At 34.3% G+C, this 24,981-nt stretch overlaps 1 protein-coding gene across 5 annotated transcripts; it reads right to left on the bottom strand.

Annotated features, from left to right (window-relative positions):
* Positions 1-6,641: 6,641 nt before the first annotated feature.
* On the bottom strand, positions 6,642-12,803 carry LOC137810940 (protein MID1-COMPLEMENTING ACTIVITY 1). Of its 5 annotated transcripts, none has more exons than XM_068612446.1 (9): positions 12,360-12,803; positions 11,850-11,964; positions 11,204-11,628; positions 9,816-10,231; positions 9,459-9,559; positions 8,259-8,330; positions 7,717-7,823; positions 7,224-7,317; positions 6,642-6,984 (listed from the first exon to the last, which is right to left on the bottom strand). In XM_068612446.1, exons 3-9 carry the CDS (start codon positions 11,609-11,611, stop codon positions 6,932-6,934), a joined length of 1,251 nt encoding a protein of 416 aa, XP_068468547.1. In that variant the 5' UTR covers positions 11,612-11,628; positions 11,850-11,964; positions 12,360-12,803; the 3' UTR covers positions 6,642-6,931. The 5 variants fall into 5 exon arrangements, with proteins under 5 accessions (XP_068468547.1, XP_068468546.1, XP_068468549.1 ...); XM_068612445.1 differs by having other exon boundaries at positions 11,850-12,030; positions 12,360-12,791; XM_068612448.1 differs by having other exon boundaries at positions 11,204-11,616; positions 12,360-12,658.
* Positions 12,804-24,981: the final 12,178 nt, after the last annotated feature.

The following is a 24,981-nucleotide window of genomic DNA, read 5'->3' on the forward strand; positions in this document are numbered from 1 at the left end:
GTTAGGAATTTTTGCTGTTGGAATGTATTGAGACTTCTTATTCTTCTTCCTATTGGTTTTTGTCCTAATCAAGAGATTAATAGACCCTTTAATTTAGATAGAGTATTCAGTATTTGTGTCTTGAATTTCTGCAAAACAAAGTGCAGAAACAGAAATAGAGGATGCGCAGAAAAACCCTAACTTATTCATAGTGTCGTTGGAGGAAATCTCGGAAGCATGGGTGAAGTGGAGACAGTTTCCAAGTTGAAAATCAAACGTTGCCCTTTCAACCTTGGATCGTGGCCGCACGAATCGGAAGTTGGGCGCCTCCGCACTGCTGGATTTTTGAACGTTGTAGATCGTTACGAGAGGAGTGGGAGGTTGACTCCTTCCTTCATGTTGGTCTTCCCTCTTCTGCGGCGACCACCTTGAACCCACTAGGGTTTGAAGAGGCGGCACCCTTGGGGGTTCTCCATCTATAAATACCGCTTTCCCCTCTTCAGAAAACACATCTCTCACCCATTCTCTTCATCTCCTTCACCCACCGTGAATCACTTCTTCTTCCTCCCACCTTTTGATTTTTCTCTTTCTTCATTTATTATAATATTTTATTCATTTTTCTGAGATATTGGGTTCATACTCCTTTTAAAGAGTTGCTTGCTAGTTCTGATCCTCGAAAATTACCGGGAAGTTCCTGTTGTATCCTGGGGGACTTGCGGAATACACCGCGGATAAGTCCTTACGGACAGTGATTACTCACGCCTCGGAAAACTATTTTTGTTCGTTTTAAAGCCCTTTTAACTACATAACATATATGGTGGTGGAGACATTAAAGTGGTGGATGTGTATAATTTTGGAATTGAGAATTATCATCATTTGATACGGGTGATTGGTTTTGCAAATTATAGTAATATTAATAATTAAACTAATTGTGATCGAGTTTAGAGATACAACAAACAAGATTGAGACATGATAATAACAATAAGTACTAGGAGAAGTTAAGAAATTATGTGTAGAAGGATGATGATCTGATGAAGTTTTGGTTATTTTTATATTGGTTGTTGTTAGGAATTTTTGCTGTTGGAATGTATTGAGACTTCTTATTCTTCTTCCTATTGGTTTTTGTCCTAATCAAGAGATTAATAGACCCTTTAATTTAGATAGAGTATTCAGTATTTGTGTCTTGAATTTCTGCAAAACAAAGTGCAGAAACAGAAATAGAGGATGCGCAGAAAAACCCTAACTTATTCATAGTGTCGTTGGAGGAAATCTCGGAAGCATGGGTGAAGTGGAGACAGTTTCCAAGTTGAAAATCAAACGTTGCCCTTTCAACCTTGGATCGTGGCCGCACGAATCGGAAGTTGGGCGCCTCCGCACTGCTGGATTTTTGAACGTTGTAGATCGTTACGAGAGGAGTGGGAGGTTGACTCCTTCCTTCATGTTGGTCTTCCCTCTTCTGCGGCGACCACCTTGAACCCACTAGGGTTTGAAGAGGCGGCACCCTTGGGGGTTCTCCATCTATAAATACCGCTTTCCCCTCTTCAGAAAACACATCTCTCACCCATTCTCTTCATCTCCTTCACCCACCGTGAATCACTTCTTCTTCCTCCCACCTTTTGATTTTTCTCTTTCTTCATTTATTATAATATTTTATTCATTTTTCTGAGATATTGGGTTCATACTCCTTTTAAAGAGTTGCTTGCTAGTTCTGATCCTCGAAAATTACCGGGAAGTTCCTGTTGTATCCTGGGGGACTTGCGGAATACACCGCGGATAAGTCCTTACGGACAGTGATTACTCACGCCTCGGGAAACTATTTTTGTTCGTTTTAAAGCCCTTTTAACTACATAACATATATGGTGGTGGAGACATTAAAGTGGTGGATGTGTATAATTTTGGAATTGAGAATTATCATCATTTGATACGGGTGATTGGTTTTGCAAATTATAGTAATATTAATAATTAAACTAATTGTGATCGAGTTTAGAGATACAACAAACAAGATTGAGACATGATAATAACAATAAGTACTAGGAGAAGTTAAGAAATTATGTGTAGAAGGATGATGATCTGATGAAGTTTTGGTTATTTTTATATTGGTTGTTGTTAGGAATTTTTGCTGTTGGAATGTATTGAGACTTCTTATTCTTCTTCCTATTGGTTTTTGTCCTAATCAAGAGATTAATAGACCCTTTAATTTAGATAGAGTATTCAGTATTTGTGTCTTGAATTTCTGCAAAACAAAGTGCAGAAACAGAAATAGAGGATGCGCAGAAAAACCCTAACTTATTCATAGTGTCGTTGGAGGAAATCTCGGAAGCATGGGTGAAGTGGAGACAGTTTCCAAGTTGAAAATCAAACGTTGCCCTTTCAACCTTGGATCGTGGCCGCACGAATCGGAAGTTGGGCGCCTCCGCACTGCTGGATTTTTGAACGTTGTAGATCGTTACGAGAGGAGTGGGAGGTTGACTCCTTCCTTCATGTTGGTCTTCCCTCTTCTGCGGCGACCACCTTGAACCCACTAGGGTTTGAAGAGGCGGCACCCTTGGGGGTTCTCCATCTATAAATACCGCTTTCCCCTCTTCAGAAAACACATCTCTCACCCATTCTCTTCATCTCCTTCACCCACCGTGAATCACTTCTTCTTCCTCCCACCTTTTGATTTTTCTCTTTCTTCATTTATTATAATATTTTATTCATTTTTCTGAGATATTGGGTTCATACTCCTTTTAAAGAGTTGCTTGCTAGTTCTGATCCTCGAAAATTACCGGGAAGTTCCTGTTGTATCCTGGGGGACTTGCGGAATACACCGCGGATAAGTCCTTACGGACAGTGATTACTCACGCCTCGGGAAACTATTTTTGTTCGTTTTAAAGCCCTTTTAACTACATAACATATATGGTGGTGGAGACATTAAAGTGGTGGATGTGTATAATTTTGGAATTGAGAATTATCATCATTTGATACGGGTGATTGGTTTTGCAAATTATAGTAATATTAATAATTAAACTAATTGTGATCGAGTTTAGAGATACAACAAACAAGATTGAGACATGATAATAACAATAAGTACTAGGAGAAGTTAAGAAATTATGTGTAGAAGGATGATGATCTGATGAAGTTTTGGTTATTTTTATATTGGTTGTTGTTAGGAATTTTTGCTGTTGGAATGTATTGAGACTTCTTATTCTTCTTCCTATTGGTTTTTGTCCTAATCAAGAGATTAATAGACCCTTTAATTTAGATAGAGTATTCAGTATTTGTGTCTTGAATTTCTGCAAAACAAAGTGCAAAAACAGAAATAGAGGATGCGCAGAAAAACCCTAACTTATTCATAGTGTCGTTGGAGGAAATCTCGGAAGCATGGGTGAAGTGGAGACAGTTTCCAAGTTGAAAATCAAACGTTGCCCTTTCAACCTTGGATCGTGGCCGCACGAATCGGAAGTTGGGCGCCTCCGCACTGCTGGATTTTTGAACGTTGTAGATCGTTACGAGAGGAGTGGGAGGTTGACTCCTTCCTTCATGTTGGTCTTCCCTCTTCTGCGGCGACCACCTTGAACCCACTAGGGTTTGAAGAGGCGGCACCCTTGGGGGTTCTCCATCTATAAATACCGCTTTCCCCTCTTCAGAAAACACATCTCTCACCCATTCTCTTCATCTCCTTCACCCACCGTGAATCACTTCTTCTTCCTCCCACCTTTTGATTTTTCTCTTTCTTCATTTATTATAATATTTTATTCATTTTTCTGAGATATTGGGTTCATACTCCTTTTAAAGAGTTGCTTGCTAGTTCTGATCCTCGAAAATTACCGGGAAGTTCCTGTTGTATCCTGGGGGACTTGCGGAATACACCGCGGATAAGTCCTTACGGACAGTGATTACTCACGCCTCGGGAAACTATTTTTGTTCGTTTTAAAGCCCTTTTAACTACATAACATATATGGTGGTGGAGACATTAAAGTGGTGGATGTGTATAATTTTGGAATTGAGAATTATCATCATTTGATACGGGTGATTGGTTTTGCAAATTATAGTAATATTAATAATTAAACTAATTGTGATCGAGTTTAGAGATACAACAAACAAGATTGAGACATGATAATAACAATAAGTACTAGGAGAAGTTAAGAAATTATGTGTAGAAGGATGATGATCTGATGAAGTTTTGGTTATTTTTATATTGGTTGTTGTTAGGAATTTTTGCTGTTGGAATGTATTGAGACTTCTTATTCTTCTTCCTATTGGTTTTTGTCCTAATCAAGAGATTAATAGACCCTTTAATTTAGATAGAGTATTCAGTATTTGTGTCTTGAATTTCTGCAAAACAAAGTGCAGAAACAGAAATAGAGGATGCGCAGAAAAACCCTAACTTATTCATAGTGTCGTTGGAGGAAATCTCGGAAGCATGGGTGAAGTGGAGACAGTTTCCAAGTTGAAAATCAAACGTTGCCCTTTCAACCTTGGATCGTGGCCGCACGAATCGGAAGTTGGGCGCCTCCGCACTGCTGGATTTTTGAACGTTGTAGATCGTTACGAGAGGAGTGGGAGGTTGACTCCTTCCTTCATGTTGGTCTTCCCTCTTCTGCGGCGACCACCTTGAACCCACTAGGGTTTGAAGAGGCGGCACCCTTGGGGGTTCTCCATCTATAAATACCGCTTTCCCCTCTTCAGAAAACACATCTCTCACCCATTCTCTTCATCTCCTTCACCCACCGTGAATCACTTCTTCTTCCTCCCACCTTTTGATTTTTCTCTTTCTTCATTTATTATAATATTTTATTCATTTTTCTGAGATATTGGGTTCATACTCCTTTTAAAGAGTTGCTTGCTAGTTCTGATCCTCGAAAATTACCGGGAAGTTCCTGTTGTATCCTGGGGGACTTGCGGAATACACCGCGGATAAGTCCTTACGGACAGTGATTACTCACGCCTCGGGAAACTATTTTTGTTCGTTTTAAAGCCCTTTTAACTACATAACATATATGGTGGTGGAGACATTAAAGTGGTGGATGTGTATAATTTTGGAATTGAGAATTATCATCATTTGATACGGGTGATTGGTTTTGCAAATTATAGTAATATTAATAATTAAACTAATTGTGATCGAGTTTAGAGATACAACAAACAAGATTGAGACATGATAATAACAATAAGTACTAGGAGAAGTTAAGAAATTATGTGTAGAAGGATGATGATCTGATGAAGTTTTGGTTATTTTTATATTGGTTGTTGTTAGGAATTTTTGCTGTTGGAATGTATTGAGACTTCTTATTCTTCTTCCTATTGGTTTTTGTCCTAATCAAGAGATTAATAGACACTTTAATTTAGATAGAGTATTCAGTATTTGTGTCTTGAATTTCTAGGATTTTCTTCTTCTTTATATATAGTTAAGTTTCCTCTGTAGGGTTTGCAATTAGAGGTTTATCATCACGAGTTTTGTCATTCCCTATTTCTCTTTTATTTCCTTAATTATGTGATTTCTTTAGTTACACGATGTATAGTCTCTTAAATTCAGAAAAATATAATCTAATAAGTCAATAAAACACCTACTGGTGCAATTTTATTTTTCCTATACCTCGATACGATGGTTATTTTTTCTACAACTTATTTATTCAAAATAATTTTTTTTCTACACTTTCTCGGTGTCAAATTATATTTTGAAAAATCTAATTTTAGAAAGCCTAATAATAATATTTAGGGTTTAGAATGTTGAAAAGTCAAACCAATTAGAGATGTGTTTTTGGATTACCATTCAAATCAACCTAACCCACATTCTTCAAAAATTCACTAGTCTTTGCTGTTTTTTTCCAATTAGTGCATTGGAATTAGCAAATCCAAGTTTGGTGCCCAGGAATATGTATACAAACAACCAGTAAAACATTCAGTGTGTTTGGATTGGGTTGATTCATATTTTTTGGATGGACAACCATGACTAGGCCAACTGAATATCAGTTAGGTCACACAACAAAACAATAACAAAATATGGGGAAATAAGAAACATTAAAAAATCTGAAGAAATAAAAAAAATGCGAGTCACTGAAAAGGGGTCACAAAAGCGCAAAATGGAAAGTGTGGAAAAAATGGCTTGAGTGGTGAGAGTTCATTGAAAGCTGTTGAATTTCAATACTAGTCTAAGACTTGAGTTAAAGTACCATGATGCTGTACTGTTTCGTTTTCTTGGGTCAGTTACCACTGTCGTATACTAACTAACAGTTTCTGGGTGGGCGTTTTGGTCAGTTTGGTTTCGACGAGTTCGATATTTGAGATGTACGAGGGCAAGTAGTTCCTCCACGTCACTAATCTCCTCCTACACCCTTCTACCTTAAGGATTGACCAGAATGTAAAACTTTTCATATTGACCAAATAAAAATTAGTAACTTTTGGATTAGCCATCATAAACAAATCCAGATAGATACAGAAAAAATTTATCGGAGTACAAAAAGCATTTGCCGGAATATGGAACCGAACTAAACAAAAATGACTTGGTTAAAACAGAACCAAACAAATAAATATGTGATTCTGCAGGTTGATTGTGGGCAATGCCTGTGATTCTAGCTCCCCTGCTTTAACTTTAACTTTTGTTAATGTATCAAGTAAATAATAATCGATATCAAGGGTTAGCTAATCAATGAGTTATGACATAAATAAATGAAAGATTTCAGTTGTGTGCATGACAAAACATGCCAAGAAATTAACTCAGACTATATTAAACCAGGGGGGGGTAGGTAGGTTTATGATACAGCATCAACTATATCTAAAAGCAACTTTTTTTCAAGAACAATGAAATAAAGTCACTATACATAGTTAAAACGAGGCCAGGTACGGTGAGAATAAAAATACATAATTCCTGCCTTCCTGTGAGAATTCTATTAGACAGAGATAGCCTCTACTTTACTATGGTCTTCAAGTAACCTTGAATTCCTAACAACCAAATGATGATTTCATTTCTTAGTTAAGATTCCATGTACTGAGATGGTGGAGGGCTTGTTTTGGTCTTCTCAGGAGCTGCAAAATGGTTTAACATCAAACATTTCACATGCATGCAGTGGTCAGCAAGAATAATATGGAGCTAAAAAGAAAATGAGAGAGAAAAGAGAAATTGATAATAAGCTACATCCAAATTCAACAGGTTTTGCTGAGAAAATGAAAGACGATCATGACACCTACAAAGTGAATTAGCACTTCGAACAAGATGAAGTTCCCAATATTATATTAAAGCAAGTTGAGGAATTAGGAGGACATACCACTGATCCCACGGATCTCCACTTCTCTCCATTCTTGCACAAGGGCACAACAGCAACACATCAAATGAGACAGGAAATCATCAATAAAGCCCCCCTAGCATAGAAAGTAGCTGTGGGTAAAAAATATTCAAAGAAACCAACAAATGTATATGCATCATACTAATTCCAGTGTATGCTCAAATCTTAACAAATACATCTATATTTTTAACTCGACTTCAAAATTGGATGAACAGAACCTACTTTGAATAATAAGGGTTGGTACAAATTGCACAATAATTGTTTAATAATACTGAATGATATAAAAATAGATGGGCATTATGGAACATATCCAGTGGAATATGAATACATTTATAATGAATAATGATGCTAAAGAAGGCATCACATGCAATGTGTATCTTAAAAGCTAATGATATTGAAAAATCCCAAACACAAGTTGTACCAAAAAGGAAGGAATGAGATGTTATATTTATGCAGAGAAGGAAGGAAGCATTACTGTGATGTTCAACATCTTCCGAAGCTTCCTCCTTACGCAGCAAGTATAGCAACAACAAGACAAAATTAACGAATATGCCATCAAGTCATTACATGCTTCTGCAGAGGCTGAAAAAACAAAAAATGCTGAAATCATAGTAAAAATAACAAGCAACGAGAAAAATCTGTAACTGAGAACCCTTAGCATTAACTTAAGTTATAGAAAAGTTGTTAATTACATAATAGCAAGTCTTCATTATAGGTCAAATTAGATGAACATAGGATTATGCGTCACAATATGTCAAAATTACAGCAATTTCTTGGCTATCCTAGTGTTCGAAAACTCCTACAGAGGCTGTCTCTTAAAACCTTGTTCTAACTTTAAATTTATTAAATTAAGGCCTTTCCAAATAGTGGGATTGTATGGGCCTGGGTGTTTCGAGTCTTTATCATTTTCAGTCTTCACAACATAAGAAAGTGCAGACTTGACTTCAGCTATTGAAGGCCCATAAGAAAGATTCATCATCCCTTTAATAGTAACACGGTACATCATAGCTAACTTACATATGGGCCTGTTTCTTGCAATAGAAGCAATCTTTGAAAATGTTCCACAAGGATAGAAGAATGTCTTCATACCTGCAGTGCAAATGTTATACTTGTTATTAGGAATTGGAAGTATACAGAGGTATTGGAGGCTCTCTCGAGCTAATTTATTTTTATTTATAATATTTCCATGTTTTTTCTGCCGTTCAAAGGACTGACCCTCCAGTTCTTACTATAATTTCTATTTAATCAAGACATAAGACGTTTCCAAAGCTCAATGAGGCTATCCCTTGACAATTATTCATCCATGATTCAACATGCAAGTTAAAACAGAGAAAAGCAACATCCAGAATTACCACTAACAGATTTAAGGAAGAAAAAAGAGTATCCAGCAACATAACTCTCCCAATTTCCTAATTCAACATGTATTCATCTTATTCCATGCAAATCACACAAACCATATCCACCAACCACCATCAACAGTGAACCACCACTACCAAGCCTTTTCCCACTAAGTGGAGTCAGATACCTAGATCAAATGGCACCATAATATTTTATTATGAATCATATTTATAGACAAACCATTGACCTCTAAATCTTTCTTAATGGTTACTCTTATTGTTTTATTGATCTCCTCCCTCTTCCTCTAGAGATAGTGTAACCTCTATCTAATCTACTCTCCTAATTGATGCTTCTTCAAAACATATCCACACAAGTCCAAACTACTAAAGGGGAGCTTCAACCATTTTTTCTTTCGTAGGTATGACCCCAAGTGTCACCAACTATCCATCTATTTTCTTCATTCTTGGTCCTATCTTGTCCAGTATAAGCACTCTGATTAAACCCAATATTTTTGTCTCTGCTACATTGAACTGAGAGATCCCGTCCCAAACGCCCCAAACAAAGGAAGGTGGGCCACCGAATCAGTTGACCTCAATAGAGACATTCTGAACATACAATAGTTTAAAAAGTTTGAAAATTAAACCTCAATTTGATGGCAAAAGGAACACGGATTTGTGGCTGGGATTTTGTAGCATCATACATGATAAATGGTTACAGACTACTAAACTAGTGGCACTGACATAATAGAAATGAACAAGAAAAGTCACTATCATTCGTTGATAAGGCTACCAAAACAGTGAGCAATAATAAACAGGTAATAAACCTCAGATGATCAAATGGTAAACAGAACCTAAAAAAATCAAGCAAGGGAGAACATACAAAGTGAAGGCTCAGAACAACAAGCAAGTAAATCAGTGTGCCAATCTTCTTCCTGATATGAACCCCCAGCTGATACTATATCCTTTCGTGCAACTGAATATCTGTTTGACATCAATATGAGATGGTAGGGTAAAGACATACAACGTATTAAAAATAACTATAATTGACTGCATGCCACTGGAATAAAGGGATGGAATGGAAAAAGTAGAAACTCTTAGTAATCAAAACTAAATTGGCTTCCTAGATGACAGAGGGGTAAGGTTCAAAATTCACTTAAATATTCTGACTTTTGGTAAACTAGCTATCCTGAGTGAACCTACAAAAACATTGTAGTCGAGGAAGAGAGAAATAAATAACCTTGACGGTGAATGCTTGTCAACTTTTGCATGGTATCTTTCATCAGATGAATGCTCCTTGTCACTGTTGTCTTTAGAATAATTGTATTCCTCTTTCTTGTGATTTTTCTCTGGTGAACACTTCTCTGGAACAGAATAAGCAGCAACTTCTGTGACATCTAGTAAACGTTGAATGACTTGACACTGATTCATATCATAATTTGCTTGTGACCGTTGTAGCTCTAGTTTAAGCTTTTCATTTTCTTTTTTAAGTGCTTCATTGAAAGAACAGTTGGGGTAAGAACAAGATAGTGTTTTTTTCAACACAGCAGTGTCATCTTTGTCAGGCTCTGGTTTAAAAATAACCGTCTGTGCCTTTTGGTCGTCGTCATCCAACGTGTATTCACGTTGATCCATCTCAATAACTTCAAGTCTCTCCTGAATTTCCAGAGAATGAGATAAGTAATAGGTTGTTAACCATATTTTCAGACCAAATTTACAATAGCAGATGCTACCATTACATTGACAAAGCAGTTCATAATCCTCATAAATATTGAGAATATGCAAAATCAAGAAACAAAATGTTTTCACAACAGCCACACATGGATACACATACATACATACAGATTCCCAAACCAGAGAAGAGAAACAAGGATTTGATTAACTGGTTGATGGCTTACAGGATCACAATAAAGCAGTAACCCAGACTAATGAGATAAACCATAATTTACAATAAATACTTTGTTGTCCTGATACCAGATAGTACGACACAGCATCAGGGGACATAATTGTGTGGAAACATGTAATGAAGAAACGGGGTCCTTATCCGCATAAGAATGTCTTCAAGTGTGAATCTTGATATGACTTTAGACAAGAGAATTTAATTAAATGTTATTTAAGCAAGTTCTTTAAATAAATAGATCCTTAGGAAGACATCTCCAAAATAATGTTTCATACAATTACGCGTACACTACAATATTTCAAACTAAAGTATTTCAGACATCTCCAAAATATTACGGGTACACTTAATACGTTAGGACCCAAATTTTCATAAGCCAGAGTTTTTAAACTTTTAGTGCGCCACACTACAATATTGCAGTGTGGTAACTGAAACAATCTATGTTGACAACCTCAAACTAAAACACCGCTCAATGTTGAAGCAGAAAAGAACATGCAACAAATGTTGAAAACATAAAAAATCCAGAATATTATATGCTAAGATAGCTACGTAAACAATATAGTGAAAGAGTTGAAGGGAAATACAACTCCAGCATGGTTGATCGGTAACATCCAAGAAGTTGAACGAATGTCTCCAGTGAGTAAAAAAACACAAACTTTTCCCTCAATCTTTCTTATTTAGGAGTTATCAACAATAAAAAAAGACCATTCACAACAAGAGATAGCATATACCCTGACTCTGGCATTGTCCACAAGAGTAATAAGAGGAACAAGGCGCAGGTATCTATCAATTTCATTCTGAGCCTTCCTGAACTGATAAACAATGTTCCAGCCCATAGCCAGCAAATAGAGGTAGCTACGGTCCTGACAACTATTGACCAATATGTAAGACCTTCTGAGGGCATCTTCCAACTGCTCCAGAGGCTCCCTAGTTTCTGGGTACCTCTTCAGCTCCGAGATCTTGAGCTGCTCCAGCAAATTCCCAATCAACTTCAGATGCTGTGCAAACTGCCTGCAGTTCTTCTTATGCATCCGTGCAGTACTTGCAGCTCTCACAATCATCCCAATCAGCCGCACAGCATCCACACCAGTCAACTGTGCCACATTCGCAAGTTCCCCCATTTGATCCCATGACGCCATGCTCTCTGCAAGTCAACCTAAAATCCAGTCACATCAGCTCCAAACACCGGTTTCCAAAATGCAATTCAATCCTTAATTTCATCATGAAAACCCAAATAAATTCTAAAAAATAATATCAAGAAATGGAACAAATTATAAAAGTGATGATTAAAAAAGTTGTCATAAAAAAATTTGAATAAATATTCATTATAAAAAAAAACATGCAAGAAGATTATTTATACCTTGTAAGAGAATATACCTTTAATTAATAATAAAATTGGCTGTTCCACTCACACAGTCCCACAGCGAAACACGAAGACGATGCGAATCAGAAAATGATCACTAGCAAAATGCTTCAGGCCGGATCATGCATTCTGCAGAAAATGTTTCTCAGAAATAGTATTGTCTTTGAGATCTCGACTATTCAGAGACAACGAAAACTGAGAAAAAAAATGGCAAATACAATTAACTCAGACAAGAAAACAAATAAACAAAAAAAAATCTTGACACTGAAGAAACATAAGATAAGATCACTACATTCGAGCGTAAAAGATGTAATTAAAATAGTAAACGCATCCAAATCCAGTTCAATCTATTTATTTATTAATTAACATTCAGAAGAAGGGGGAAACAAGTAACCGAGTTGAGAAGAGTGTTTGAATGCATGATTACACATTTTCATTTCACCGAATGCAGCAATCAAAGACAATGCAGCAAGTGGTTATTGCTTTTTTGTTAACATTGGTGGCTCGTGAAGAGCGTTACTTACACGAAAGAGAAGAGTGGGAAAAAGAGCATAGAATTCAGGTGATGACAGGCATTGCTTTGCGCGAAGGAGCTCTCGTCCTTCTGAATCACTCTTTGTCTCTCTCTGCCTCTCTCGCTCTTATCGCTCACGTCTCGGTTCGGTGCTGTTTTCTGCAGTGTGGAGCTTGACCGCATGTGATGCCACCTCCCACAATCAAAGTGCCCTCCGTTTGAGTCTCTTATTACGACAATGCCACCCTCAGTTTCACGGACCGTGAAACTGTAACGGCGTCATACACCATGTTGACCTCTCCAGAAGGTATCCAGTGAGAGTAGGAATGTAAGTTTTATTTAATGGTGTGCCAGCTGGCACCTGTAAGTAGTTGAAGCAATGTGCATGAATAGTTGCAGTCTGAGTTTGCCAACAAATGAAACCCACTTACCAAACTGTAATAGGGCCTAACATAGGTAGGGATACAAAATTTAAGTAATATAAATTATGTAAAAGATTCTACCATCACTTTTTTCTTATCTTTAAAAATGTATATTATTTTATTTTATATATTAAAAGAGATAAATACATAAAAGGGCTAAATATATTCTTTTTACTATTGTAGTAATAATTGCGAAATTGGTTTTTATCTATAATCTAAATTTTAGACTTTATATGAATTTAATAACAAATTATTGAAATAAATTTTTATAATTTTTTTATTTATAAATTATAATATAATATTATAATATTCACATCAATAAGAAGTATTTTAATATCTTAATTTTTTTTTTGGTAAAAACTTATTTTAATAATTTGAAACATAGACAAAAATTGATAAACTAATAACATATTTAACTTTATATAAAATTAAAAATATGCCAAAAAGTATAGATTTTTTAAAATGTAAGAGCTAAAATGGTGAAAAATAAATAAATTGTTAAGAATCAAAATTTTAATTTAACCTTTATTTTTGAAAGGTCCTATTTTTGAAGAATATCCTTAACTAATTATGTAATATGACATTGTGATTGATAGTATTATTGAACAATATTGAACATCTCTTTATGGATGTATGAATTAAAAAAAGAATGATGAACATCTCTTCTTGATGGGTGTGGTAATGAGTGGTTGTATTTTTTAATATCTTAAAGATGGTGTTAAAAGAGGTATGGTTGGTTGGTTGGATTGGAAGTTGAGAGGTTGAAAAGGAAAAAAGAAAAAAAAGCAAAAAGGTGAAAGAGGTAAATAACGTGATTTAAGGAGGAATAAGGAGATTAATTACGAAAGGTAAAAGGCAATTAGGAAGGTTAAGGAGGATATTCTGTTTTTCTTCTGCATTGGAATGGTGAACACTGAACATACATTCATTTTGATATTCAATGAGCTGCACGTGGCCTCCATCTTTTTATGTCTTACTGTTCCCAATTACAGACACTGTTATGCCACTGTTATAATTTATAAATATTAATAACTCATTTAATATTAACACGTCTTCATTAATTACTTATTATTAATTAATTATTGCTTTCATCTCTCTGTCCTATAGCTTCTTATCGTTTTTTATGTAATGGTTAGACATTCTTAAAAGCTGATTATCTATAATGAAAAATGTATCTACTACAATTCTCACTAAATGATACAAATATTGTTACTAATCAATCAATTATTCTTTTCCCCTCCTTTAACAACAAACAATAATATAAACTATAAGTAATGATAATAATAATTTTCTTTTTTGCCAATAAAAATAAATGTATATTAATATAACAGGGCTAATAATTTTCAAATAAAAATCAATTTTTAAACTTATATATATAAAATAATTGAAAGTATTTTTTTTTTAAGCAAGACCTAATCTCGAATGATACGTAACTGGTAAACTGTTTTCTATTAAATGTGGTTGGAAACACATTTATGATATAAACTACTGCATCAATGAATATAAATTGATTATTTAAATTATCAATGTAATTTTCTTGACCATTGAATTGTTCAATTGTAACTTAAATTTGCTTTAAATTATAAAACACTATCAAATTAATATAATCAACAGTTGCGTACTTTCGGGGTATTTATATTCAAATAAATATTTAATTTTTGTAATAATAATTAATTGAGCAACATGTATCTATACTTATTTTATTTTATTTTACACAATTTTTTTATTTATTCTATTTTATTTAATATATCTCATTTTATTAGTACTATGAATTATTTAAAAGTAAAATTACTTTTTAATTTTCTAAATTTATATATAAAGGAGATTTTTTATTATAATCTTTTTTTTACATAAATTTTTTTCTGATTCTACGTTTAATATATCTCATTTTATTAATATAATGGACTATTTGTCATTTGAATTATTTAAAAAGTAAAATTAGTTTTTAATTTTTTAAATTTTATGTTATGGGATGTAAATTAAGTTTTCATTTTTTCCTTATTTTAAGACAACAACATAAATAAAGAGAGCATACTTTTACTCTCACTTCTCCATTCTCACACCAAATCTATCATATCAAATAAAACAACATTCATTTCCAAACACTATCTCCACTTCATTTCAAACAACTTTATTCTTTGGTAAAACCATCATTCTTTTTTATCTACCTTAACATATCGTACTCTCCAATTCAAAAAATGACCAATGGAAGAAAAGAAAAGACTTGGAGAGAAAGACTCAAATCATTAGAAAAAATATTGATTAATCAAATTATCATTTTTCTTTTACATATTATTTTTTTACTTTCGACTCATCTTAAAATATTTCTACATGTATATTAAATTTTTATTATCATAAAAGTTAAACAAAAGAAAAAAATGCGGATACAGATATAGTCTCTTTCCTCTAGTATCCATAAAAATAGTACATTTCTTCTAATTTTTAGTATATTTAATTAAAATCATACAAATACTGTTTTATTTTCAATTATTGAACAACCAAAAACTAAAATATATTTATTAATTTATTTTATTTAGTGATTTGTGTGTGAAGAGTGGTTTTGTTCAAAATTAATTTTGTATTATCCCATCACCCAACAACAACACTTGGCACTAATTAAAATGCAATTCAAGTGTTTTTCTAGTGCGATATCTTTCCCAACAGTGTCGTGGTTGCAATTTTATATGACACAATGGCCTAAACCTTTAACCATCTTGAGTTTCTTCCTATAATATTTTATGAATAATTTACTGAATGAGACTGAAAAAGTGTTGTGGTTGTTTGGTACAGAGAAAGTCAAATAAGCTAATGGTACTATTCTGGGAACTAGATAAGTTTATTTAGGGAACAAAGACAAAAAAAAATTGATCTTTTTAAGAATTACAACTTCGAAATAAAACAAAAGTAAGAAAAATGTTCATATTTATTATAATTGCATATTTTATATTAAACTTATAACAATTCACATCAATTAAGGGAGATTTCAAAACTAAACTAAAACAAAAGATTTGTTTAAGAAAACTTGTTAACAATGTATTTTTTTAAAGAAAAATAAATGTATGGTGGCATCCACATGAACCGCTACATCCACCTCAGATTAGCACATCGTAGTGCTTTACGTGGGTGTTATCTTAAAATATGAAAGGTATGAATGTTTTATATTAACGTCATCTTTACCAAAATTAAAATTCTCTGTAAGTTTATTAAAAAAATTATTTATACATAAATTAAAATACCAAAATTTTATTAATAAACATATTAAACTAGATTTACTATATTCACATATTCATATTAAACTCTAATTTAGATATCAAAACATAAAAAAATTGTATAAAAAATAATTTCAACTTTTATTTTATTTTGCTTAAAAAATTGTCGAGAACCCTTGGTTCCCATGTTCTAATTTGTTTGATTTAATAATTGTAACTAATTCATGACATGAGCATGACCACATGAGACAAATTAAGATGTTGTTGGCAGGCAAAACTACATGCTATATAGCCTAATTTTTGGTCACGGGAGAAAAGCATCTTCTGTTCATGGATTTTTTTTTGACACAACATATAATTATTTATTCAAGATAATTTTATATGAATTATAACATTCACATAATTTTTTTTAATTATTTAGGTTTGTCGATATTCCAATTTATCAAAGTTTGGATAGTTGACTGTTGTCAAAGTGGATTCACCTATCTTCTTTATGACTTCTTTGAGTTATAAAATAAAATACGCCATGTAATCTATAAAATTAAAAAAATAATCTTAAAATATTATTGTGAAAAAAAAATAACTATAAAATCATATAAAACATTAGGTGAGATATTAATGATAAATATATATTGTGAAAGAGAAAACTTAATACTTAAAAAAAAACTAAAATATGAGATAAAAAAAGTTGCTTACATATCTAATAAAATATCTCGATGAAGATCATTGATAAGAGTGACGTTATCAGCATAGTTTCATGAACTTAATAAAATTTAACATAAAATAATTACGAATTAACGTAATTACGGTATCTAATATGATGACTTGTTTTAATCTCACTTTAGAAAGTGAGAAGAAGTCACGATCCTATAAAATACACATTAATCAAAATAAAAATATACATTAAATAATATTTATTATTTTCACTTATATAAATTCTAACTTATAAATTATAAATTATATTATTATATCTTTTGCACACTACACAAAGAGAACAAGTTGTATATAAGATGAAAGCCACATATGGTCCTTTAGTTAACCACTTAGTTTTTATTACATTAAAGAGAAAATTACAAAGTGGTTATAACTTTATGTCTTCATCAGAGAAATTCTTTTACACCTAAGACAATCTTTTATGTGTGGATGGCATGCATAGGAAATGTAAGATGAAGATGGGTTTTAAGTTGTCCCATTATGGAAAGTGCCATGGGACCCTGCAAGTTTTTTTTTATAGGAAAAAGACACTGAATTCACAAGATAATGCTGGGTCATGTGGCTAAAACAATTGAAGAAATAATTGTAATTATCTCTACTGTTGTATCTTTTTCCTAAATTAATAATGGAGACTCTAGTTTTTTCTTTTACTTTCTAAAAAGTCACACTGTCGTGTTATTTTACCATAAAATTCTAGAGAGTTAATGCAGAAATAATATAAAATTATTAGTATTATTTCTTAACTTAATTTTTCATGTGAAATCCCTTTTAAAGGTACTTTTCGAGCTTCATTACATATTTGAGAGGTTAAAGAACACAGTTTTGCTATTTTATTATGATGCTGTTAAGAATGGACTTTAAGTCTAACTCAACTCCATAAAATTAGGCTTATGAGGTTGAGATTTACATCCATTTATATACAATGAAATGTTCTTATCTCTAGTCGATGTGAGATCTCCAATACACCTCCCTCACGCCGAGAGTGACAACTCATGCGTGGGATAACATATTATAGAGTTTTTGACCATGATGGAGTTATTTTTTATTTTTATTTTTACCAAAATGGTGTCCGTTTAAAAAAAGTTACAAATTTAGGTAAGTCGTGCCAATCGTCCCAAATCGTCATATGCACAAATCATCCCAATTAGACACGACTCTGTCATGTCATACTGTAGTCGTGCTAACTTGGCACGACTTCTGCCTTGTCATACTAAAGTCGTGCCAACTTGGCACGACTTCTGCCACGTCATAATTTTTTTTTTTTTTTTATGTAGATCAATAATCCTGATTTCGAATTGGATTAAATTGGACCTCATAAGCCTTTAAAATATTGTGCACACTGTATTATTGGTATACTTACACGGGACCAAATTTCTTACCTGATCCCATCATGCGTCGACATCAATCAGGAAGACCTAACACTCAACGCATTCGTAACGAAATGGATTATTCAATTCCAAATAAGCCAAAAAAATGTTTATATTGTTGAACGTAAGGTCACAATAGAAGCAATTGTCCGCACATACAAACTTAATAATAAAATTCAATTCAAGTTTGATTATTAATTTCCTCATTTTCTTTATCTATGTATTTATTCATTCATAACACTCTTAGAACATTCATTTTCTTTATCTATGTATTTATTCATTCAATTCAAACATGATCCATATACGATTATCCAATTTTTTGTTCCTTAAAACTAACACTCTTAGAAAATTATGTATCAAATTAATTTTTAACATTATATAACTTACTACCTAATATATAAAAATAAAATTAAAAAAAAAATTATGACGTGGCAGAAGTCGTGCCAAGTTGGCACGACTTCAGTATGATATGGCAGAGTCGTGTCTAATTGGGATGATTTGTGCATATGAAGTCGTGCCGAATTGACACGACTTGCCTAAATTTGTAACTTTTTTAAACGGACCCCATTTTGGTAAAAACCAAAAAAAATAACCCCATCATGGTAAAAAATTCCATATTATAGGTGGTTCGATAACGGCTCGATAACAGGTGGCCTGATAAGCCCAACAAATACTCGCTAAGATATGCTCGAAATGACTCTGATACTATATTACAAAGTGGACTTTAAGCCTAATTCAACCCCATAAAACCGGCTCAATGAAGTGAGGTTTGCACCCACTTATAGACAATGAAATGTCTTTATCTCTAGTCGATGTGGGATCTCCAACACTTAATAATCGAAAATTGCACTACCATAATCTATATCTCGTGTATATGTTATTCAATGTTTTGTGAATTGAAAAAACAAAAAAACAGAATATGGAGTTGCGCATATACTTTTAGTATATATTTATTTAATTTTAATTTGGATTATACTAGTTGTGTGAGTTAGTCAGCAAGGATTAAAAGTTTAAGATATTTGAAAAAAAATTATAAACATTTTATGAAAAAAATGAAATTATAAGTTATATTAATTTGTATCTTTCATATAGTTTTCGTCACATCTTATTTTTTTAATTTATGTGTAAAAAAATTTATTGTTTAGTTTTTTTATAAGTTTAAAAAACAAGATGTCCTGTATATATTTATTTTGAAAAAAAAAACAGGTATGGCATGTAGATTAATTTAACAGAGAGATTAGTAATGTAAATGGAAACTTTGCTACCATAATTACAAATATGATTTTCAAAAAAACCTCCAATAGATAATTTTTCAGAGACAATCCTTATGAATGAGAATGTAACTTTGCATTGATCAGAATGTTAACTTTAATTGATTAAGTATTATATTCTTAGTTAATGATTTATTTTTGTTGCTTATCTTCTTAGGAGGCATATAATATAAACTACAAGCAAACGTTTTGATTTTGACTATGAGAAAAATGTAAGATAATCGAATCCCGCGTCCCTTCTCATTCATCTTGAATATCATATATACAATTATTGTGAATTATTGTCCAGCCTAATTACAAGGGACTAATTATAAGCAATAATGACAGCCTAATTACAAGGGACTAATTATAAGCAATAATGACAAAATATTCTATTCTTAATATTCTATTCTATCACACCCCCGCAGTCGAAGCGGGAGGTTCACGGACGCTGAGACTAGTCCGGAAATCATCGAAGAGAATACGAGGAAGTCCTTTGGTGAAGATATCTGCAATCTGATGTCGAGATGGAACATGAAGTACGCGTGCCTGACCACGAGCTACTTTTTCCCGTACAAAGTGAATGTCCATTTCAATGTGCTTGGTACGCTGATGTTGAACAGGATTACCAGAGAGATACATTGCACTGACATTGTCACAATACACCAAAGTGGCCTGAGGAATAGGAAAATGGAGCTCTAGTAAGAGATTGCGAAGCCAACATGACTCAGATACAACATTAGCAACACCTCTGTATTCTGCTTCTGCACTGGAACGGGAGAGAGTGGGTTGTCTTTTGGAAGACCAAGATATAAGGTTGTCACCCAGAAAAACACAGTACCCAGATGTGGAGCGTCTGGTGTCAGGACATCCACCCCAATCAGCGTCAGTGTAGGAGATGAGTTTTGTAATGGGGGATGGTGATAAATGTAGACCAAAGTGTATGGTGCCCTGGACATACCGAAGGATGCGTTTGAGAGCAAGCATGTGTTCTGTCGTGGGTGCATGCATGTGGAGACAGATTTGCTGAACCGCATATGAGATGTCAGGTCTAGTGAATGTGAGGTACTGTAAGGCTCCTGCAAGACTGCGATAGAGAGAGGGATCCTCATAAGGAGTGCCAGATGACGTGCTGAGTTTCTGTTTGGTATCGACAGGTGTGGCAGTCGGTTTGCAGGATGTCATGCCAGCACGTTCAAGGATTTTAGAAGCATAGGTGCTTTGACTGAGAAAAATGCCGCCAGGGTGGCGAGAGACAGCGATGCCCAGAAAGTAACTCAACGGACCAAGATCTTTCATTGCAAATTCAGTAGCCAATAATGACATAATTGATTTGCGAAGGACATGAGTAGAGGTAATAAGAATGATGTCGTCCACATAAAGAAGAATGTAGGCCATGTCAGAGTGTTGTCGATAGATGAAGAGAGAGTGGTCTGATGTGCTATGTCGAAACCCAATGGTAGTTACATAGTCTGCAAAGCGTTGGTACCATGCTCTAGGTGCTTGCTTGAGACCATAGAGTGATTTCTTCAGACGACAAACATAATCTGGATGATGAGAATCATGGAAACCTAATGGTTGATGCATATAAACAGTCTCATGAAGATCACCATGTAGAAAAGCGTTCTGGACATCCAGTTGATGAATGGGCCAGGATTTAGAGAGAGCAATGGTGAGTACTGTTCTAATAGTAGCCGGTTTGACCACCGGGCTGAAAGTCTCATCACAATCCACACCTGCAACCTGTGACCTGCCATCACAAACAAGGCGAGCCTTATAGCGCTCAAAGGAGCCATCAGAATTTTTCTTATGTTTGAAAATCCACATGCATCGAATGAGATTGGCATCACAAGGACGAGGAACTAAATCCCACGTCTTATTTCTAATAAGAGCATCAAATTCAGATTTCATTGCGGATTTCCAATTGGGGTCTGATAGGGCTATTTTGTGATTTTTGGGTAATGGAGAGATGGAGTGGTTTGAGTGAGAAATTGATAAGTTAAATAGTTTACGGGGTTTGGTAATGCCTTGCATACTACGGGTGGTGATAGTACGTGTAGGTGGTGGTTGAATTGGTGGGGGTGAGCTATTGGAGATTGTAGTGGGTGGGTTGATTGGAGGGGTAAGGGTCGATGATTGTAGGTTAGTTGATGGGGGTGGCTGGTCAGTGATGGTTGGTAATTGGTTATGTGTGGCTGGTGGTGGTATTTGATTTTGCCACTGATGGATGAGGTAGGGGTGTGGGGCATCGTTTAGAAAGTGATAAGAGGGGGGTGAGGGTGAGTGTATCTTGGTGAAGGGAAATTGAGTTTCATCAAAGATGACATGCCTCGAAATTATTAATTTTCTGTTTGACAAATCAAAGCATTTGTAACCTCTATGATTGGAAGGATAACCCAAAAAGACACACGGGGTAGAGCGAGGTTGTAGCTTGTGAATGGTAGATGACGGGAGTAACGGATAACATAGGCAACCAAAGACTCGTAAGTGTGTGTAGGTGGGATCACGATGGTATAGGAGTTGTGTAGGTGACGTATTTTGAAGTGTTTTGCAGGGAAGAATATTTAACAGGTAAGTTGCCATGTGAAGGGCATGATGCCAAAATGATTGGGGAACAGAAGAATGGGCTAGCATGGTGCGCATCATATTATTAATGGTTCTTATTTTTCGTTCGGCTTTCCCATTTTGTGAGGATGTGTGAGGACAAGAGAAGCGAAAAACAAGACCATGGTTGGCGCAATATTGTTGGAATAGCTCATTATTATATTCACCGCCATTGTCACACTGAAAAGATTTTACACTTAGCGAAAATTGTGTTTGAATAAGATTAGTAAGTGACTGAAACATTTCAAAAACTTGAGATTTTCGACTAATAGGGAAGGTCCACAAGAAATTTGTAAAATCATCTAAGAAGAGAACATAATATTTATGACCAGCAGAACTTAAAATTGGAGAAGTCCACAAATCACTATGTAAAATATCAAAGGGCATCAAAGTTATTGTTTGAGAGTTAAGAAATGGCAATTTAACCTGCTTGCCTAAAACACAAGAGTCACAAATAACAGAAGAATTAAAAGGTTCACAACATATGAACTTATTATTGCGAAGGGAATTTAAAGCGTGGGCGCCAGGATGACCAAGGCGACCGTGCCAGAGACTAGACGTAAGACCAACAAAACTTGGGGAGGTGGTGACTGGATATAGATCGCCAAGGCTGTCACATCTCATGAGAGGCATCCCTGTCTGAAAATCAGAGACAGTAAAACCGAAAGGGTCAAAGGAAACAGAGACATTGTTGTCAGTGGTGAGTCGCCTAACAGAAATTAAATTTTTAATAATATTCGGGGCATGTAGGACATTGTTTAAGTGTAGAGGTTTGTAAGGGGTGGCTATTTGTGTGTGTCTGGTGCCGTGAATTGGAATACTATGGCCATTACCAACAATGACTTTCTGATTTGAATTACTTAAAGGAAGATAAGACGAGAGATTACCTTGTGATGCTGATGTGTGAGTTGATGCGCCAGTATCCATGTTCCACGGAGCGTCAGGAGTCTGGAGAGACATGGTGTGCATAGCTGCCTCGATGTTTGTCGGTGTCGGAGATGTAGTAGCAATATATGCCTGAGGACGCTGTCCTAGGATGCCTGGCTTCGGAGGACCGGTAGGGCGTGTCCACTGAGATGTGGGATATGGACACGGAGGCATGGTCCATGGTGGTGGAGACCAACCCCATTGGTGCCAGGCTGGATACTGTTGTTGTTGCTGCCAAGGAGGAGAGGACCATGATGGAGGAGTATTGGAAGCGCCAGACCGAGATGCACTGCAGTTACCACGCCTACCTCCGCGGCCTTGGTTGCCACGAGGGTGAGAGCGGTTGCCAGAGTGAAGGGAAGAAATTTTATTATTCAAAACTTTTATGTATAAATTAGTGGTGAACGATAAAATAAACAAATATTAGTTTTATCTATATAACACCAAGCAAGATAAATGACACAAAGGGTTAATAAAATTGTATTCTATTAAGACATTTACTCCACAATTAGTTTCAACCTCAAATTGGATATAAGTCATTTTAATTTATATAAATATCCTATTAATAATACTAATGATCAAAATTATATCTATACTTAAGATTTTTCACCCGTCACACTAATATTGTCAATTTATGTGTGAGACTATATATTTATCGGTGGTTCAATAGCGATAATGAGTGACCTGATAAGATCAACAAACTCTTACTACAAATGACTCTCATATAATATTAAGAAGTGAACTTCAAGTCTAATTCAATCTTATAAAACTGGTATATAAGATAAGGTTTGTATCGAACTAAATACAATAAACATCATTATCTCTAGTCAATTTACAATCTCCAAAAAGATAATTGAATTTACTTCTCTAAAATCATTATAATTTAAGATGAAAAAAAAGAAGTCATTAGGATTAATGCCTTAACAAATGTGTGGATCGGATTAAACTTGTGTGTGTGAGTATTTTAGTCACGAAAATATATTCCTTAGCTTTCATCATATTCTCTGAAGTTTATATTTTCTATAATAGACAAAAATATCTTTTGAAAATACTCAAGCAAATGAAGAGTGTGATGAACGTAAGTGTTCAAAACATTAGGTTTTTTTGGAGTATTAACATTGCGTTTACGGCAAGGGAACATCTAAAAGTGCTATTATATATAGATTTAGTTAATTGCCTGTTTTTAAATTCTATCAATGCCCCAAAGAAGTTATTGAATGTATGGAGAAATAAGATTTTTGACATTTTATAATTTTAAGTAATTAAACTATTTTTAAAATTTATAATATTTTTATTCAAATGACATAAAAACTGTTTTCAATGTCCGAACACAACACAGTAAATTAAAAAAAAAAACTGTAAAAAGAAAAACTAAAAAGTGTGATTGTCGTCCATTGCCATTGGTGGACCTTGACAAAACATGGCATGGCCACTGAGAATTGGACATGATTGAGATGGCTAAGGAATTCACTGAGCTTTTGAAGTGTTATAATTAAGCCATGAGATTGTGTAGTGGCAACCACTATGTAGGTACAATAGTGAACAAGAAAGGTAAACTTGTAAACCATCATTCAAAATCAATGTCTTGTTCTATATAGGGGAATCAATCACTAACTTTTTTTTCTTTATTTTTTAAGGGAATCAATCATAAAGTTGAACAAACACAGATGCATAAATTTCGCAACAAACTATTCAGCAAAAACAAAATCCTTCAAGTACAAAAGTTTTATGTAGGCCATGTTTATCCATTGTTGTCTTTGTTAAAAAAACACTAAGCAATTATATGGTGGCTGTTTCTTCCCTGCACTCATCAAATAGGTTAAATGATCAAATACTCCATCTGCTTCGTTTTCATTTTGGAAAACTCTTTCTGAAACACACTTAAAAAATTATTTCAAAAAATACATTCTAAAAGATATTATATACGTTCTTGAAAGTATATTCAGGAAATCCTTTTTGTAAAACATGTTTTCTGAAAATACATTTGTTGAATTATGAGAATTATGTTTTGGAAAGTTTCCGAAAAAGATAATCCATAACTCATTTAAAAATAGGGTAAAACAGCATTTTTGAAAAGTGAATGGGTGTAGGAAGAATTGTGAATGGGTGCAGGAAGTATTTTGATAGGGTGCAGGAAAA

This window comes from Phaseolus vulgaris, chromosome 2 (assembly GCF_051622355.1).
Source record: "Phaseolus vulgaris cultivar YP4 chromosome 2, ASM5162235v1, whole genome shotgun sequence".
Taxonomy (NCBI): Eukaryota; Viridiplantae; Streptophyta; class Magnoliopsida; order Fabales; family Fabaceae; genus Phaseolus; species Phaseolus vulgaris.

What these genes read in the sequence shown, in the direction of transcription:
- LOC137810940 (XM_068612446.1), bottom strand. Translation starts at nt 11,611, where the DNA reads ATGGCGTCATGGGATCAAATGGGGGAACTTGCGAATGTGGCACAGTTG. An exon ending in TGGACAATGCCAGAGTCAGG is followed by an intron (nt 10,232 to 11,203) that starts GTATATGCTATC and finishes CTGGAAATTCAG; the next exon opens with GAGAGACTTGAAGTTATTGA. An exon ending in GGAAGATGTTGAACATCACA is followed by an intron (nt 7,318 to 7,716) that starts GTAATGCTTCCT and finishes TTTCTATGCTAG; the next exon opens with GGGGGCTTTATTGATGATTT.